Here is a 20,180-nt window from a genome sequence, read left to right as displayed (position 1 = left end):
AAATATATATCTATTTGAAATGTTTGTAAAAATACAGTACAGTATATTATGTGCCTCTGTCACAAAGCTGTTATAAATAAGTCATTGAATCAATTTATATACTTTTAGGCTTTTACAAAGTATAGCCAAATAAAGTATCAATAATAACGTTACACCATAAACTGTGAATGTTTTTGAGATGGCTTTTGTACCACCGCGTCGGTACTAATGTCATAGAAAAATGATTTATTACCATTGCATTTCTCAGTAAAGCATCCTGAGAAAAGTCATCAAGCTAAAATTGGGCCTTTGCTGCCACCTGTTGGACTACAGAGCATAATAACATCCAAAATAAGGTAAAACTAAAAAAGTGTTGTTGTTGTTTTGGACTCTGCATCCCTACTGTTCTTTCTTGTGTATGTAGGATTTAGGACATTTAGGACATTTGTTTCCTGTACTGAATGATTTTCCTCTAATGTGATTCACATTGTGTAAAGAAAATGTTTATGCACAATAAATGCCCACTAAGATTATTTTGAAGGTCCAGTGTGTAGCTACCATCTGAATACCCCTCATCTCACCCTCCCCTAGGGTTGCAGCCAAAACATGAAAAACGCAAAAGGTCCTAACTAGAACCAGTAATTAGTTTGTCTGTTTTGGGCTACTGGAGAAACATGGCGGTGCAACATGGTGGACTCCAAGGAAGAGGACTTGTTTCCTCTGTAGATAAAAAAACTGAGGTTACCGAAACACAACAATTCTTTGTTGCAGACGATTATGTATTGATGAAAATGTGATCAGGATTCTTATCTTCAATTTTTGCCAATAGATCACTGGGTAATGCACATAAAAAACAAAACTCATTTGAAGAAAAAAAACATTTATTTAAGATTTTTTTTACCATCTGAGCATAATTCCTCCATCACAACTGAGAAAGACATCCCAGGACACCCCGAATCTCTTGTTGTAGTATGACCGCCTCTCAAATGAGGGGAAACTGTTCCAGTTCTGTGTGAATCGTGGTGGTGGGTGGCGTGTGGTGAGGCATGGCCCAGTGTGGTGCACAATTTGACGGTCATGGAGAAACAATAGGACATGTTTCCATAACCTGCCACAGTCAACACAGAGGAACAGCTGTACTAAACAAACTAAATAAACACAATCCTCATTTTAATCACTGAATAAACTAAAAAACAAAATGACCAAAAGGAAACACAATTTCATACTTTTTTCTTTGTTTATATTTGGCAGACACTCCCCCCCTCTAGCTCCAAACAGTGTTTTGGGGACCTTATTTCCTCTGAGAACAGCTTGTTTATTATATTATTGTTAAAAATAAATATTACTGAGTTTGTATTATTACCTAATTAATATTGTAAATAATAACTAGTTTGAATTTCTTTTTCCAAAACTAGATAATGCCCCTTTAAGCTATTACATGCAAACTTAATACTATTATTCCTCCTGCCTGGCTAGATTGCTTTACATTTAAACACACTTTCCAGTCAGTACCTGCAGAAGGCTTCTTACAGTTATCTGCATCTCCTGTTGGTTTGCGCACAACTTCAGCTCTGTTCCTGTTTCAGATGGCTCTTCTGATTGGCTAGCTGTGTTCTCATTGGTCAGAGTCATCTTCTGGAGCTTCTCACTCAGCCTAAAAACACATTACAAAACAAGATTCACTCTGCTGGTTGCATGCAGTCCTATTGTGAAAAGCTGTAAGTATCATTTCAGTCAATGAGAAACACAGAAAATATTCTGTCTAATATAGAGAAGTGAGTAAGTCTTACTTATGTGGTTTTGCATGTTTAAGTTTAAATCAGTTACCACTGCACAACTGGGCGTTCACTGTAAATGAGAGACTAACAGCATCATTAACTGGGATGTGGAACATGAATTACAGTCTAGCTGCTTGGTTGGCACCAGCAGCTAACTGGCTACACCTTGAATAATGCACATACGGAAGAAACCAAATTATTTTTTAACTAACATATGAAGCTGCACTGAGTCTATTTTAATGTCTGCCAGGCGTTCCACAGTAATGTATAGCAGTGTGATGCTGACCTTTGTTGATTAGAGTGGAGGCTGTAGGTGTGGATGGTGTCCATCAGCTGAACTCTGACTGCTTGTCCTTCTGGACTGGACAAAACATCAGACATGCTTTGGCCAGGGAACAGATTCATGAGCATAGGAGGCAGCTACAATAAAAAAAACACACAGACACACAATTTACTTACGACATTGTATATGACAAGTTTTCACCAATGAATATATCCAGAATATATAGAAAAAAACTACTCATACTGTAATATCGTGATAAGTGACACAGCAGTGTCGCTATGTTGTTGTGTTGTATTTACTGACAGACTTAAAATAACAGGGAAATGCTCCACGTATGTTGTTTTGAGAAAAAAAAAAAATCCTTTAAAAAAATATCTCTGCTCTGACCTCCTCATTGGATGGATCCAGGATCAGCATGCAGATGAAGTCCTGTCTGGCATTCTTCAAGTTCAGAAGCTTTCGGGAGGCCTTTGATCTGTTCTCATAGTACTGACTGGCTGTGGGGTTGTACTTGATAGCCAGGGAAAACTTGTCAGCTGCCTCCTTGAATTTCCTGCAGATGCAGACACGGAAACATGCTCACAAATGAGACAGCATCTGAACTAGATGAACAAGATGGCCATTCTATCTAGGTGCTGATGTGTTTGCGTGGCTGTTAAATTTGTGTGGTTCTAACCCATCCTGGAAGCGGAAAGAGCCGAGCGTGTTGTGAAGGACAGCGAGGCGGAGCCGTATAGCAGGGTCATCAGGCTGCATCATCTCCTCAGCCTGCTGGTAGTCAGCCAGAGCAAAACACCACTCACCCTGCTTGAAGAAACAGTCTAACACACACACACACACACCCACACACACAATGCATGCATACTCATAAACAAATAAAAGGATCCTTTAAACTTATAGAATTCAGCATTGTGCAGTTTGTTTGGCCTGTAAAAATTAAGAAGACAATGGAAAATCCCAATCCTATACTTCCAGAGCCCGAGGTAATAACGTCATATCTTTTTTTGTCAAACCAACAGTCCACATCCAAAATTCAGTTTACAATCATTAAAAACAGTGAAAATCAGCAAATTATCACATATAACCACTTATTCTGCATCAGTGCATCTAGAAATAAGAAAATTAACACTGCTGAAGGTTTGTTCAGAAAGCAACTTAAAATTCAAATCCAAAACAAATTAGCGTATACACAATTAATATATTCAGTTGTATAGTGGGGAGCGGTGGTCACTAATTGTGTCTGGAGAAGCTCTTCATACTGTACTACTGAGAAATGTTAATCAGGTTTGTCTGGTTGAACCTGTCTGACAGTTTGAGGGCCGTCTCGCTCAATGTGTAAACCTTTCCTGGTTGGTCAACATCCCTATTCACTGTGTTCAACAACAAGGAAACTTTACAAACATCAGCCCCACAGCAGCAGACAAAAATTTGATTCACAGAACTTTTGATCCATGGGGATGACTTAACAATTTATTTCCAGCTTTTCCCCTCACATCCTTGCCTGAAAGAAAAGAGATGGACACACACACACACACATTTCAGCACTCTCATCCACAGACCAAGCATTTATGATCTTACCTCCCCGGTTCAGGTACAGACCCGCCTGGCTCTTCTCCTCATCAATGGCCTTGTTAAGAAGCAGAGTGGACTCAACATAGAGGCCTCTGCTGAAGCACTGAACAGCAAAATCATTGTAGGTGAGAACCAGCTGGAATTGCGCCTCGTCTTGCACAGAGTCACCATCATCGGTCTTGTCACTGGTCTTCGCCTGACCTCCAACCTCTTTCTCCTCCTCCTCGTTCAGCTCCACAGCTTGGACAAGATCCTCGATGGCTGCAGTGAAGTCCTTCAGTCGTCGGTACAGAATCCCTCTGGACATAAGAGAATTGGTGTGAATAAAACCAAGTTGATTCTGATTGAAATGAAGTGAATATGAAGCAAACAGAACAGAATCAAATTTAGCTCAACAGGATTGAGTTGACAAGAATTTGAAAGAATTGATTAAAGTGAACTGTTCTGACTTGAGCCAAAGTACAGTAGAAGTTTCTCTTAGATGTTTCTCTGTTTCTGTTGTCACAAACTAGTCAATAACTTTGGTCAATAACTTGTGGCACTCAGGTGCCCTGGTTTCCTTCCACAGTAAAAAAAAAAAAACACTAAAATGTTAAACTTTGTTATGTCTACTTGTATATTTCACTAATTTACTTTACAGCACCTTTGTGACTGAGAGATGAGTTTGCTACTCTATTACTAACTCATTGCAGCTCGCCTGAGTGTGTAATATTGGTCAAACTCACCTAAATAGGTAGAGACGGGCATTCTGCGGGCTGTTATCCAGAGCAATATTGATCATGCAGAGGGCTTCGGACAGCTGGCCAGTCAAAGTTAAGTCCACTGCCTTTTGTCTGGCCTTCTCACTGGCTTCCTGTAGCTGCAGACGCAGGGCTCCAGCCTGCGAACACGCTGGGTTCAACAACAACGCTGACTTTACGTCTTGATAACACTGTGATGTCTGGACAGAAGAGAAAACCATCAATTGCAGGTTTACTGTAGGTGCAGTATATTTATATATAGTATAGTTATTTTGCTTCAACTGTGTAACATGATAAACATCTTCTTGCTATGCAGTAAATGCTAAGTGTCACTTGAGAGGTCTCTGGAGTTGTAACCTGGTTAAGGAGTTTGTGCAGTCCGGCTCTCATGATGTAAAGGTCGGAGGTGGGACCATCTGACACCATCAAGTTGTTCACCAACTTGAGACAGTCAGAGTGATGGCCTGCAGCTGTCAGACAGGCAAGACTGGGATACGAGGTGACAAAATTCACTAATGAAAAATGTTCTTGAATTACACACAATAACTGGGATTTTATGAACTTTGCAACATAAAATCCAAATAAAATCCATTTACATTTACAAAATGTGGAAAAGTTCAAGGGGGGGGGAAACTTTTGCAAGGCAATCTACATCTTAATATATACGCTATAGAACTTAGAACATATACAGTGTAACAAAGATCTGATGTCACATTTCTACTGATGGTAAAAAAAAAAAATTCAATGCAGATTTTTGTATGCAGGCTCCTGACCGTTTGACCTCATAGGCCCTGCAGCCGGGCTTCACCTCAGCAGCCTTGCTGAAAGCCTCCAGTGCTTCCACGAAAAGGCCTCGGTCAAACAAACACTGGCCCTGAGAGCAACGGGAAAGACAAATCTCAGCATTAAATTATTTGATGTTCATGCATTAATCTGAGATTTTCTGAGAACTGCTTATAATCAGTGACATATTAGAGTAAACTGGAATTACATAGTGAATTTTAAATCAAACATGCATGACAGAGAAACATCAGATAACTGATTAAAGTACAAGGAGGGACAGCAGAAATGTTATTCAGTCAAAATCTAAAAAAAAACACTAAGAAATTACACATGCTTTTGTTTTACTTGTTCTTTTCTTAATTTACTTTAATTTACTGAAATGAATGCACAAATAATCAGTACTGAGTCCTGACTCACCTCCGTTTAGCCATTTTTTAATCCAAAGTATGCTCTGAGTTTTCCCACACAGAACAAGCCATCTGCGGAACTGGTTCATATCTTTTGTATACCTTTTGTTCACTGCTCTGCTTCTGATTGGTCAACAGAATTACCTGGTGCATACATCGAATCCATTGGACTGTTACAATGTGATATTTAGAGCTACTAGGATTTTTTTCTCTATGCACAAGATTTCAGTGCTTTTGTCCTTAAATACAAACATAATCTATTCTACTTGCACTGAAGTCTGTAATGCATCAACTAAAAGGTTGAAATCACATCAGCATAACATTTTATAATAATGTCTTGTTTTAGAGTCACAGTAATATGTTTTTATAACTGTTTTCATAGTTCAAATGCATTACAACTTTAGCCATATCTGAAGTTGCTTTAGATAGATGCATACCTATCAATAAGAAGTTTATTGTTACTGTTACTGTACATCAACAGTAACAGTAACATTAAACCCAAGTCAGAAACTCTTACCTGGAGATGGTAGACGAAGGCCAAACGGGCACTATAGGCTCTAGGCTCCAAGAGACATGCCCGTTTATAACAAGCTGCTGCTGACTGGAAGTCACAGAGCTGCAGGTAGGCCTCCCCCTGGCTCACATGCAGCTGAGTCTAAAACACACAACAGCAGTTGTTATCAGTTATCACACTGAGAAGGTGGGATGAATAAATTCAAACTATGTGTCTGAAACTTACTGAAACATCTCACACCAGCAGACAGTGGCAATTTAACTAAGAAAGTGATAAGACCGGTGAAATTAAACCACCACGGGGGTAGAAAGTATGTGTCAAAGGTCAGTAGAATCAGAATCAGATCTATTCAACATAGAAATTAATCTGAATATCAAATAAAAAATAGCATTAGTTTGAAAAAGATTAACTTTGCGTCCTTGTTAGTAAAGCACCTGTTCTGGCCGTAGTGTGATGGCTTTGGAGAAGCAGAACACAGCCTTCTCATACTGGGACTTTCCCATCGCTTCTGTTCCATTTTTGTAACTGCAAAGAAAGACATCAGAAGCCTTACTGATCCCGGAACTGGCACACGCTTGATTCTACGTTCCAACTACGCACAAGTTCAGGTAAGATCACTTTTATTTGGTTTTCCAATATTGTAACAAAGAGATGAGCTTTGCTTCTCTTGAAGAAGACAACTGAATATCATTTCAGTAATGGAAAATACTACAGAATATATTCTGAGTGGGGCTAAAGTACAACTCCTTCATTAGAGGTGTCCATCAAATGATTTAATTTATCATTGTCCATTTATGTCCCTTTTTGCCACTTCATTCAAAGCTGCTGCAATGTAGTTGGTGAAAAAGCAGAAATAGTGAAAAATTAAGACTGCTAAATGTCTGAGAGAACATTGGATTCCTTGGTTCAGGGGCAGGACTTCTGGTGGGTGGGACATTTGATTGACATCTGACAAAATGTATTTGATGACAGGTGGTTTCTTTATTCTCTCTTTCACTACCAAAATGTGTCATTAATGATTCTCACTGCTCTGCGGCCTTGCTCTGAATGATGAGGCTCGCCTGTAGATCTGGTCTTCGGGGACGTTCCTTCTGTGGTGCCAGAATGATTTTACCACAAAGCTGCTTGAGGGGGCTTTTTCTCCTCGCCTCATCCAGCTTCTCTTCTGACACAGCAGTGGGAAATAAACTGTGCTCTCCTGCTTGCTGGGGGACAATTAAGTGACAGAGATTTGATATAATAAATCAAAAAATATTTCAGTTTTCCTGAGGTGTGTTATCCAAAAAAGTTTTGACTGACTGACATGTTAATCTCCTTAACTAACATTGTTGTAAACTCAAACACCACTGGGTTTGTTTGATGATTTGTTATTAAGTTAGTATGATTAAAAATTTAATATATTTGGAAACTGTAAAAACAAGAAAACATAAAACAAAACACGTATAAATTAGACTTAATGTCTCCTATAAGTAAGAGAGTTAGACTCTATGTCAAGATGATTTCCTGTACTTTTTGGTGCTTGTATTACGTGAGTTAATGCTACAAGTTAACGCAGGCTTGGTCCTGGTGCTATGCAAAAAAGACATTCACTTTTTCATAAAAGCATGAAACTTCAGAGATGGTGCCATGGCAAACATGCCACATGGCAGCCATGGCGGCCATTTTAGTTTACACCAGAACTTAATTATAAATTTTGCCTCATATCTCCTAAACCAAACATGATAACACAGAAAAACTGATGTCTAGCCCATGTTTTGATGGTCAGTGATGACACTATATACTACAAAAAAAATTGTTCAGATTAACAGTTAATGGTGAATTCAGGTGTAATAACAAAACTAGATTTTCAAATCATGTCAAAAAATGTTTAACTTTTTCACAGAGGCATGAAACATGTTACATAGTTTGGGGTCTTGCACATTTGAAAATATGGAGCTATTGACAAATGTTATAAAAAATGCGTTTCATATCATTTGGACTAACTAGCTAAATTTTGAAAATCAAAAGCTGCCCAGGTGGGTGAATACCTTTATGACAAAGGTTATTTCACAATGTTGACTTGGCTGGCGTTAGTATACGGAAAATAAAAGCAATGCAGCAGGTTGGGTAAAGTTAGCTTCAGACTACAAGCATTAAACTCCTTTTAAATATAAGACAGCTATTCTTTTACTTTTTGAATGTAGGCTAATAAGAACTGTAGCTAGCGACCGTTATTAGCTAATTAGATAATTGTAAATTCTCGTTAGCTTCTTTTTTCTATTGCTTTTTCAACAAACATTTCTTTACCAACTGGTCATTTCTCTCCTCGGGCGTGTCCATTGTCGTTCAAATAGCTGATATAAGTTTTACATCAGCTCAGTCACTTTGGCCTTGTATATTTTTTAACTTACTGACTGGCCGGTAATGTTAAAAATCTGGATGTCGCCATGGAAACAAACTTCAACACTCCGCGCTTTTATTATCTAAACGAAGAGTTTCTACTTTGAGCGAGAGGTTTCCCGTCGTTTCACTTCCGGCTTCCGTTTCCAACCGTATAAAATAGATTGTCCATCACTGTTAATATTGTTGTAGCCGCGATGTAAACGTCAAAGGTTTGTTTGAAAAACAAAAAAAATATTACCTCCGTGATTCTGCTAACAAAGGATAACGTTGTGGCAAATAGCTAATAAACTGCTTTAGAGTGGCGAACCTCTTTGGTTCTAACCGGTACTCAACATGCCACTCAGTCTTTGGCTGAGCGCGCAACTATCTTTTCCCCCAGCTACATGAAGACTTTTATTTTGAAAACGGGAAATGACATGCCCACACACGATGATCAGCTGACTGAAATGTTGACAATGCAAGTTGTTCACCGGTGGAGAAAGCAAAACCTCTGGCAGATCAGTTTCAGCGATGAGTAGATGGTGAGCTTCCAACTAAAATGACCGATGTTTACTTCACACACTGTGAAGCTTATTTTTTCGATTCCGTCATCGCGTGACTGCACGGTTCCCAGTTTGTACACGCGCTAGTGTTGATCTGCTCCAGACTCTCTCCTGACCCGTGATCCATGTAAAAGGTGAACAAGAAAAGAGGGTAAAACACCAGATAAACATCACTGCTGTCAGTATGGACATCCAGAACGAGAGGAGAAGGCTGCTGGATGCGGAGCCTGGAGATGAGGATCCTACAGGACTCATTTCTGAGCAGGATGCTTATCTGAGGTCAGTTAACGCACGACTCGTTTGTATATTGCAGAATTAACTGGAAGAGTCACTGCTGATGTCGCTGCAGTAGCTAATGATGACCTAAACAAAACAAACAGACACAGAGAGGGATTGTTAAAGATGTTTTACAGGGGTTTTATATGTCTTAGCCAATTCACTACATATTAGTTAGTAGACTGTTGACATCAATCGATCGAAGTCAACATCAACTGTGGATTCATGTAAGTAGTCTTCGTGACATCGTCATTGATGTAATCAGTCTACACTATGCAATTGCTTTATCAGCAGCAATAATGTAATTGTCTAACAATGGAGAAGCCAGAGTCAAGCAAGGTTTATCAAGATTTTCTCTTCATTACTTAAGTGATGATACAGTCTACAGACTAACTGTCAGCTGCTTTCCTTTTAGTCAATATAATGACCTGTTGTATCATTTGTGTGTCATTACCTACAGAGGGAATCAAATATACTAGAACATGTAGTATATATTGTAAATCCAAAATCTATAACTTTACAACCTGCAATCATACACTGTCAGCAAAAATCAGTAACAAGCAAAAGCTGAGGTGCTTGAAATGCTGCGCAGTCACACGCTCCCAATCCTTTTCCACCACATCACCAGTGTGTTGATTTGCTTCTTCACTGCTCTACGACTTAAACTCAGACACTACTGTAAACATTTTTGATTAAACTGTGCTTCTATCATTCTGACAGTTTAAATGTTTATTAGAAGTCACTTTGCTTGACTTTGCTAAAGCCATACCTCACTGTATATGTATGTCATTACCAAGCATTAGAAACATGCCACACTGAATATAAATTACATTATTTTACTTCTTAAAAATGACACAATTTGCAGATTCCCTGCAGTGCCTGCAGTGTTCTACTCTTTAACTAGGGGCATTATAATGTTCAAACAAAGTTATATAAGCAGCTGAACTGTCCTTTGGTCATGCTTGACACACTGACCCTGAGTGGTTTTGACCTTTACCTCCTACAGTCCGCTCTGTTCCTCTTTCTCTCCACAGTAAAGTGAAGAACAAGAACTTGTACCTGGCGACGTTTGCGTCTGTTCTGGGTCCCATGAGCTTCGGGTTCGTGCTTGGGTACAGCTCTCCTGCCATCCCCGAACTGACCAGAATCAGTGACCCTCGGCTGCGACTGGACAGCATCCAGGCCTCCTGGTTTGGGGTATGATGGCAGCCGTGAGGATTTATTATCACGTGCCTCAAAGCAGAACAGTTTTTAAACAGTGTGCTTTGAACTTGTCAGCAGTTTTATGCCATCACATGTCACAACACACCTTTTGGACTGTTGGATTAACGTGAGCCCTAGAAAAATTGTATGTGAAGTGAAACATGTTTGGAGCTAAATATTAAGGATAACTTCCTCAAAATATACAGAAGTTGTTTAAACCAATGATAGACAATGAATAGATTTTTATACAATACAATACATAATTTCATTCCATTGTGACATTTTCAGATCACTTATATATGGCCTTAAATTGACACTGACACTTCAGGCACTTAAATAAAAAGACATATGCATGTACTATATAGTTGAAAGAGCATCATTGCAGACAGACTTACAGATAGTTAAATGTCAATTAAATCATTAAAATGTCAAGTCTGTGGACAGACCTGAAGGAGTGAAGTCAACTACGACTCCCAAGGTGCATTTCAATAAGAAACATAATTACAGAACTTTTTTTAAATTAATCACATCCTGCTGTTCAGTGTGTGTAATTCTTCTTGTTAAATAAGCATGTGTGTGTAAACATGCTGGTTTGATTCATATATTGAAATCAGCATCACAGATAAAAATGTCTGAGTTAGTAGTAGTACAGGGTCAAATGCAAATAAAATGAACGAGGTTATGTCCTGAATCTGTGTGTTGTTTGTTTTTCAGTCCATAGTGACGGTGGGAGCAGCATTTGGTGGCCTGCTGGGCGGATGGATGGTGGATAAGATCGGCAGGAAGCTCAGTCTGATGTTCTGCTCGCTGCCGTTCGTCTTCGGCTTCACTGTCATCATCGCAGCACAGAACGTTTGGATGCTTTACCTTGGCAGAGTGCTCACCGGCCTCGCCAGCGGAGTCACGTCACTGGTCGTACCGGTAGGAAGCACCTCCTCCTCTTCACCTTCAGTTTTGTCTGTATAAATGTAAGATTTGTTGATCACATTCCTGCTTAAACATCATTCTGTTAGAGGCTTTTCTTTAATCTTCACCATACCGTGAACTCCTCCCCTGTGGTCACTAGCCCCAACATTAATACATACGTTAAAAATGTGATTACTTCGAGGAACTTGCATCCTCGGTCTGATGGTATTTTCACAGGAATATTGCCAAAGTTTTGAAGGTGCAATTTGTAAGAATTTTGGTTGAAATCATTCAAAAATGTTATAAAACTCTCAACATAATGTGAAGAAATAACAGTTTTGACAGTTGGCCAATTCTTTCATATCGCACTGTTACATCAAGTTACATATTCATAAATCATAAATACATTTTTTTTCTTTTTGTTTATCTCTTAAATATAGCTGAATATTTTTTTGCTAAAATAATTACTATGGAGCTTCAACAGTTAATCTGATAATTAATCAATTGACACTGAATGAAATGGCAACACTTTGATGAAAAAATCAATCACAGATGTATTTAAAACAAAATTTTCTGTCGTTTTAGCTTCTCAAATGTGAAAACGCTCTGATATCTCTCTATTGTGTATAATTGTAAATTGAATATGATTTACTGTGGTTTTAATGCACCAAACGATGAATCAGTCAATAAGGAAAATTAACAGCTTTGTTTTTTATTTTTATATTAAAAAAAAAACTATTATTAGTGGCAGAGTTAAACAATGAATCAGTAATAGTAATAGGCTAATTGTTTTTGGCACTGCCTGGAAAGTCCCAAGCTAATTCACAGCCACGTTTCTATGGATGAATATAATTTACTCTGACATTTAACCTGCGTAATCTTCCTTTTTCTCTCTTCATGCAGCTTTACATCTCTGAGATGGCCCACGAGCGGGTACGTGGGTTTTTAGGCTCCTGTGTGCAACTCATGGTGGTGCTCGGCATCATGGGAGTGTATCTTGCAGGTATGTAAAAACTGGTTAATACAGCTGGTTGAGGTTTAGATGAACGTAACACCGGTGTTTACAAGCTTTAAATCATTGAGAGTTTTTCATGACCACCAGCTACATACTGCAGAGCTACACATCCACCCTTACTGGTTCTTATGTGTTTTAATTTGCTTTGCTGCTCAGTCCTACACCTTCTAAAGGGCCACTTCATGGATCCACGTCTGCCATAGCTGCAGCTGGTGGCATCATGTTTTCATGCTTTCCATCCATCTATTTGTCTATTGTCATGGCCACAACTTTGTTCCATATCAGAATCAGCTCTCAATGAACTTACACACTAATAGACTTACAGAAGTAGTCCTGCATGAGCTTGTTGGTTTTGCTGATATTGAGCTTCAGATGAAGCCATGAAGAGTCAGATGTAAACTGCAACTTGACAAGTCGACTGTGAGGCAATAATTCTAGTTTCAGTTTATACCGCTGTATCAAAGGTTATGAAGAAGAGATGACCCCCAACCTAGTTGTCATGTGATTTGATCGTCCTCGGTTATGATTAGAGAGAGTCTTGTTCTGCCTCTTCGACAGCAGCCTCAGCACTGATTGACCTGAATGAAAATAGCTGTATCTCGCTAATCTAGTTAGCGCATGCCATTTACGTTGTCTCAGTAGAAGCTTGTGTATCACATGAGGTGGGTTAGTCTTGTGTTAGAGGTCAGTGAAAAAATATCATCGTTAAATGATTCAAGTGAAGCTTCCCTTTAAATGTAAAGCAAGTGTGGTATTTATTTGGCTTGGAGATCTGTTTACAGCCTCCAAATGTTATGGCACATTTTTATCTCAGTCACAATAAAGAGAAATGAATCACCAGAAGGATCAACAAAAAATTGGAATGAGAAATTTTTAGAGGAATAATTTGTTTGAGTTTACAAGCATTTTTGTCACAAACCAGCTGCTGTTAAGCGAAAAGGTGGACAATGTGATCTTTGTAGAAAAATCAGTGGAACAATCAGATCAGTAGAGAAGTGTATTTTTAGATACTGCAGATGAAGACATTCATGTGGAAACCTGGCCTTGACAAAGCTCCACTTTGTCCCGAAGCCTGTGGTATGTCATGGTCACTTCGGTGCTCGGCATGTTAAGAACACGGCTGGGGAAAAACTAAAATCCTCCTGGGTCACACGTTTAAAAATTGGTAAGAATTTCCTTGTCCTCTGTCCGAAGGTTAAGGTTAAGTGATAAGCATACATAAGTGGCATATTGAGCATGAAATTACATACTGGCCATTTGTAATACATTAACTGGAAAATATAATCAGGGCGTCTGTAACCATGTCACAGTGTTTGTAGGTAGAAGCCACAAAGAGTTGGTAAAAGGAAAAACTACTGGCTAAAGTGTTATCGGAACTGTTTCCCTACTATTTATCTTTCGGGTAAACCTGGTGCCATTTTGAAGAAGTATTTTATGTCACCCTTCATGCGCTCTGTTTTACGGCATCATAAAGCAGCTTACAGCGCAGAGCAGGTGCTAGTTTAAATTCTACGCAGTTGTAATTTCCATGCCCACGTTGAGTAAATGGCAAATGTACTTGTGGCCACCTGTGTGCCCCTGGGCGTGTTGGTCTCAAAGACGCACTGATGGCACATTGCTATCTCTAGGCAGCAAAAAGCGACAGTGCCATAGACCAACAAAAAGCTGGTCTGAATTTAAAGGTTACTGCTATTTAAAGGGACAATATTCAGATAGTAAAATGCACCACATTCCTGTCCCTCAGGTGAAATGAGTACCACTGCTTAATATATGCCCGTCCCTTGTGCACTTGGCTTTTAAAGGGAATGGGAGATGACACTCAAAACACACCCTTGACTTATTCAGAGTCTACATACAACCCCTCTGCATCGTGCGCCTCCCTTTGCAACCCCCTTTGCCTCCCTGTGTTTAACTAGCAAAATGGACTTGGACACTCTTTTGTCGGTGTTGTATTCGTTGTTTTTACTACCCAAAGGTAATATGATCCAGTGTTAAAATCTAGATCTGAGTCACATACTGTTGTGTGATGGATGTATAGAATGAGTCGGTCCTGGATAGCACTGAAACAACTGTTCAATTAATCAAGCAACCAGAAATTAATCTGCAGCTACTTTGATAATCGAGAAATGTTGAACACTTATTTCAGCTTCTCATTCTGAGTACTGTGACCTCATCCTGCAGGTCTATTCCTTGACTGGCGCTGGTTGGCGATCTGCAGCTCCATCCCTCCGACGCTGATGATGGTCTGCATGTGCTTCATGCCAGAGACGCCCCGGTTCCTGCTGTCACAGGGCAAGAGGCGGGAGGCTGAGGAGGCACTTCGCTTCCTGAGAGGACCTGATGCCCCCGTCGAATGGGAGTGCGCCCGCATCGAGGACGCCTGTGATGAGCAGGTGAGTCTGTGGTTGTTTGGCCTGGCTGTGATGTGATGGACAGTTACAGCCAGTGAGACTTTGGTTTGTGAGAAGCAATAACAGATACAGACATAATCTTCCAATCGACAAACAGTGCTAGTGGAACCAATGTCTGAAATGTTAAGTAAATAAATAGCCTGTTTAGGTCAAAGGGTTAAACAGTCACGTGTGAGTCTTTCCTCTGTCTATTTGCTCTCAGGGCTCCAGTTTCCACATGTCCGACCTGAAAGATCCTGGTGTCTACAAGCCTCTGGTGATCGGTTTCATGCTGATGGTTTTTCAGCAGATGACGGGGATCAATGCTATCATGTTCTACGCTGAGAACATATTTGAAGAAGCACATTTTAAGGTAATTCGCACAGAGGTCTCAGTTCTCTGTTCAATTACAAATGCGTTCAATTTAGCACAACTAGATTACTGTCCAGTAATCTCTATTAATATGGACTTATTACTGTATAATAATTTAAATGATAATTGGCCTGTTCCTACATTGGTTTTTTCAATGCAGAATCTTCTATAAATAATAAATACATATAATATATATGATCCTTTGAGAAAGTGTGGTTCAATTCTTGGTTTGTTTTACAAAAATAGGTGTTCTGATCCATCGTTAAACATTTAAAACAGTACGATCCCCCATCAAAATGGTAAAGCAATTTTTGTAATTATTCAGTGAAAACTTTTTATCTTGTTGAAAGAACATCTGTAAATGGCTGGTTGTCTTTCAGGAGAGTGACCTGGCTTCAGTCATCGTGGGTCTGATTCAGGTCGTCTTCACAGCAGTGGCAGCACTGATCATGGACAAAGCAGGAAGGAAAATCCTTCTTATCATCTCAGGTATTTCCAATATCAAATTTAAAATGTGAAACAAATGTATTTACTTTTTATGAATATAAACATTTGTATGGGGTAGTGATGATGAACTGCAATGTCTAGTTTGTTGCATGTCGTTCCGTTTCCCTCCACTTTCATTTATTGCTATCTCTTATCTATTGAGGTATAAAATGGTCAAGAAAAAACAAATAAAATGATTTGAAGTATTTTATTATTTAATGAGAGAGTTGTTTGGAGTTTTGGAATGAAATAGTTTCATCAGTTCAGCTCTTTCTTTAGCACTCGACAGAGCTGTGAGGTCATGACAGATTTTGTTTGTTTTCCCATTAATAATCAAGGCGTTGCCATGGCAATCAGCACCACAGCGTTCGGGGTTTACTTTTACCTGATGTCCAAGCTTCACACCCCCACTGTGTCACTGAGCATCTTGATGCTGGACATCCAGAGCAAGGCTGGTGAAGAACCCCATGCTAACTTGGCCTGGCTGGCCTTGGCCAGCATGGCTGTCTTCATCACAGGTGAGATCTTCAGTCAAAAGTTATCGAAGCTGGCTTAACAGCTGCATGAAATCATTGATCTGTAATTGTTCAGATCAAAATGATGAATCAAAATGCCAAATATGTAGTGAAATAATTGTGTTTCCCAAATTACCTCGAGAACAATACAAATACAAAACATAGCTCTGGCACTTTTCATTCATCTCTCCAAGTTATTTTCCATACACGCTCTACGTCTCCGATCAACTTTTAATAATACCCCCATCCCACTGATACATCCCCCCCTCTTCTCTTTTATCTCTCTCATGTTCCTTGTAGTATTCTTTTATGTGAAATGTTATGTTCCTACAGTATTATATGTAACACATTTTGTCTCTAACGGTTAAGAAAAGCGGACAGAAAGCTTATGTTGTGTGGCAGTCAGGGACAGTGCTCTTGAATTAGTAGGTGGAAGCTGGAGAATTTACTTCAGTTGCCAGCTGATAAGCAGATTTTTTTGCATCTGCTTAATTTTTTGTCTGGATATTGTGAGATATTACACCACAAATTCATGGAGGTAAATTTGAGTGTCATCTACATAATATATCTGATCCCCACAAAAAGGATTCAGTCAACTTAGAAAATGATGGAGATTTTCAAGAACATGAGGATTGTGCCATGCTTTTTATTGTTGTTGTGTTCAGGTTTTGCCCTTGGTTGGGGTCCAATCCCGTGGCTGGTCATGTCGGAGATTTTCCCCCATAAAGTGAGAGGGTTTGCCAGTGCTGTCTGCGTCCTCACCAACTGGGGCCTGGCATTCATCGTCACCAAAACATTCCAAGACATGATGGTGAGTGCTCAACAGGATACAATTAAAATGTTTTTGTATTGTATGAACCAAGTGTTTTTGTTTTTTATTTTTTATTTATTTATTTATTTTTTTACAAGCCAGATATCACGTTGAGAAAAGTTTTGGCTTTCTCTCGATTTCATTGTGTTGTGATCGACTTAAAACAAAAGCTGTTTTGGGATCACAAACCAATTCCTCACAATGGCAACATACAGTATACATAGGTGTTAAATCAATGTGGCATAACATCTAGTAGATAACAGAGCAAACAATCTATGTTATCAACTCAACAAATAATCTTAAAACTGTCATTTTAAGATTTTTTTAAAAAGCTACATAATGTTGCTTTAATGAGCTAATTGACTGGCCAAATTAATTGAATTAATTTCAACAAATTATTTAAAAAGCTTTTTCAACTTCTCTCTGTTTCCAGTTTCTCCAATATGAGAACATTTTTGCTTTTCACTGTTTTTTTTGTTTGTTTTTTTTAGCATATTTTGCACCATAGGAAATTGTGATATCCTGAAATGAAATGAGCAAATGAGCTTATGGTTTAATAATTATTAATAATGATCCTTACCTGCATCTTAAGCTGTGTGTTCTGTTGCCTTTTTGTCTGTTTTGGACTATTTTTTTTTACTTGCGAAACCTTCATCTATGGCCTTTCCAGCAAAACCTAGACATCCATGTATTAATAATTATAAATAAAGAAATAAATAAAACTGTGACCTCTTCCAGACTCTTCTAACCAGCGCTGGAACCTTCTGGCTGTTCGCCTCTACGTGCATCCTCAACGTCCTCTTCACTATCGCCTTCATCCCAGAAACTAAGGGCAAGACACTGGAGCAGATTGAAGCCACTTTCAGGGGGACATCAGGTCCATGAAGCGCCCTTCCTTGCCAAAAAACGTCACACATGTCAAAAACTGAAAAATCTCTGAACTCATATTTCAGAACTGACTTGTCCTGGCGACACTGTGTGGGCATTTGTAAATCTTTGTGAAGCCTTGAAAGCTATGAAGCTGTTCAAAACCCTTTCATTAGTTTTTATCACAGACACACTGCTCAACCTAATGCATACTAATCCAACTGCACTGTGATGTTGCCTACATGATGGTAACACTGTTCTTTTTTTTTCCAAGTGTTTTAGTGATTTAATTGTATGATGTTATCGGAGGCTCAGGTTTATGGTGCTGTTGAACTAATGGGTGTTTCTCATATTTTGTCCACCCCATGTGTGTCGATAGGAGGCCTGACCTTCAGCATTGAAACATTTGAAAATCAGGCCTTTCAATAGAGTTTTCATTCTTTAAATGTTATGTTGTGCTGAGAAAAAAAACATGTTAATGACAGTAAGAAAATAAGTGTTTTTTTTAAAAACTGGAGTAGATTCAGCAAAAGTTTAGTTTAGCGCTGACTGTGGCGGAGCGACTACCTCCAGTAACTCTACACTGCCCTCTGCAGGTGTCACTGCTTTAGCTCAACTCTGAGGACACGAATAAGAATTCCTTCCCTTGGGCAGACTTATTTAAAGCTACAAAACTGAAAATCATGGACATAGTTAAAGTTATATATACATCTGGGGTCTTAAAACTTTCAGTCCGGGATTCTCTACTGTGAAGTATCAGAGTGAAAATGGTGCTGAAGGTATACTACACCCCGATTCTTTCTACAGGTGAGACTTTTTTTCAGCAGGTCAGATTTCAGCAGGTCAAATCTGTCCTACACAGATGTAAGTTTCCTACACTGAGAATATGTTTGTATGTAATGCAAGAAATACTCTCTGGGTTTTTGGACTTTTTATATCTTTTTGACAGATGCTTAAGCAGTGTAGGGAACACAGAGACTTTTTGAAACAATGTCGGTGTTTAGTTACTTTACTAGTTAAGAATAATATCTGGTGTCCTGGTGTTACTCCTTAAACTCTAAATGTCTCTGAAAGAATTAGAAGGTTTTTTTGTACTGATGTTTTGGGAAGTGAGTCTGCTGTTTACAACGACTGTGCTGACTGTTAATCTGACTGTGCGGTTTGTATTGTCAGAGAAATGAAGTGAAACTCAAACCGATTCCACGATGCAAAACTTGTTTAAAATTTATCATAACAAAAAACTGGCAACTGTAAATTCTCATATAGAAAGAAGTGTTTTTGTAAGGTTTCTGCAATAATTTTGTCTTGGGATACTCTAAATGAAATGTTGAACATATAATGTCACATGACTTATAAACAGTTGGGATGGTGATGATATTTGATTTCAGACTGATGTTTTGTTTTTTTTACACCTTTTAATGATTTTACGTTTTTTCTCTTTTTAAAATAATTCTTCTATATATGAATAAAGACCTGTTTTGGTGTTTGTTTCCTATGAGCTCAGTGAAGGTATGAAGTAAATAAATTATTCCACTCTTTAAACCATTTCTCCACTGGCTGTAGTTTGCATGTACTTTATAATTTCACTCCATATTTAGTTTTAACAGGATCAAATTAAGCTCTTTGCCACAGTGTGATTATTCCAGTGTGAAAAAGAAATGCACCATTAGCTGTGCCTGTGCTGAAAATATGATTGTGTTTTGTGTTCTTCAGTAATGATTTAGGGATTGTCAGCTTTATGGAGTTTTGAATTAAAGCCTCCATTTGTCAGATGTTAATATGTGATTATGGACAGGGCAGAAAGTCGTGCAAATACTGAGTTCTGGCAGGATGATATATTGATCTAAACTAAATGTATTTCTCAAAGAAATTCTTTGTAAACAATTTAACTTTAATTCCAGGTGTTAAATGTTTTTTTATGCTGCCATAAAAAAACATGAGAATATATTGAAATGACGAATCACAAAATATTTCTGAGGCTAAGAATAAAAAGTGTTCATCTGTAAGAAGAAACGTTTGATTTTATTCATTACAAACTAAGTTACCATATATGAAGGGCTACAATAGAATGCATAATGTATTTTTGTTAATATGACACAGGTCCCTAGCAGGCATATGAAACATTTTTTTAGTTACAGTTTAACTAGTAAAAAGTAAATGGGTTGTATTTTTTAATTTTATTTATCAATGTATTTATGAATTCAACCTCTCATAAATCAGTTTTATTTGCTATTGATAACAACATGTACCTGTTTCTGCAACTGAACAAAGAAAGCTGTTTTCAAAATACTTCAAAAATATATTGATCAAATGTTAAATATTTTACTGTTTCAGAGCCAAACCTGGCCCCAGAGACATC

General features: G+C 38.5%; 2 protein-coding genes across 3 annotated transcripts; one reads left to right on the top strand and one right to left on the bottom strand.

The window, feature by feature from the left end:
- Window positions 1-842: 842 nt before the first annotated feature.
- Window positions 843-8,499, bottom strand: LOC115581153 (tetratricopeptide repeat protein 16-like). Of its 2 annotated transcripts, none has more exons than XM_030416033.1 (13): window positions 8,343-8,499; window positions 7,083-7,261; window positions 6,491-6,581; window positions 6,060-6,197; window positions 5,126-5,226; window positions 4,710-4,839; window positions 4,338-4,552; window positions 3,619-3,911; window positions 2,717-2,861; window positions 2,428-2,593; window positions 2,044-2,177; window positions 1,492-1,633; window positions 843-1,087 (listed from the first exon to the last, which is right to left on the bottom strand). In XM_030416033.1, the coding sequence occupies exons 1-13, from the start codon at window positions 8,373-8,375 to the stop codon at window positions 1,055-1,057; spliced, it is 1,800 nt and encodes a 599-aa protein (XP_030271893.1). In that variant the 5' UTR covers window positions 8,376-8,499; the 3' UTR covers window positions 843-1,054. The 2 variants fall into 2 exon arrangements, with proteins under 2 accessions (XP_030271893.1, XP_030271894.1); XM_030416034.1 differs by having other exon boundaries at window positions 1,510-1,633.
- Window positions 8,500-8,845: 346 nt separating this feature from the next.
- Window positions 8,846-19,366, top strand: slc2a8 (solute carrier family 2 member 8). Its single transcript, XM_030418347.1, has 10 exons — window positions 8,846-9,259; window positions 10,291-10,453; window positions 11,174-11,380; window positions 12,269-12,368; window positions 14,562-14,773; window positions 14,994-15,143; window positions 15,523-15,631; window positions 15,967-16,146; window positions 16,809-16,954; window positions 17,693-19,366. The coding sequence occupies exons 1-10, from the start codon at window positions 9,165-9,167 to the stop codon at window positions 17,837-17,839; spliced, it is 1,509 nt and encodes a 502-aa protein (XP_030274207.1). The 5' UTR covers window positions 8,846-9,164; the 3' UTR covers window positions 17,840-19,366.
- The last annotated feature ends 814 nt before the right edge of the window (window positions 19,367-20,180 follow it).

This window comes from Sparus aurata, chromosome 5 (assembly GCF_900880675.1).
Source record: "Sparus aurata chromosome 5, fSpaAur1.1, whole genome shotgun sequence".
NCBI lineage: Eukaryota > Metazoa > Chordata > Actinopteri > Spariformes > Sparidae > Sparus > Sparus aurata.
Note: the sequence above shows the minus strand (reverse complement) of the source record. Positions and strands in the feature narration are given on the sequence as shown.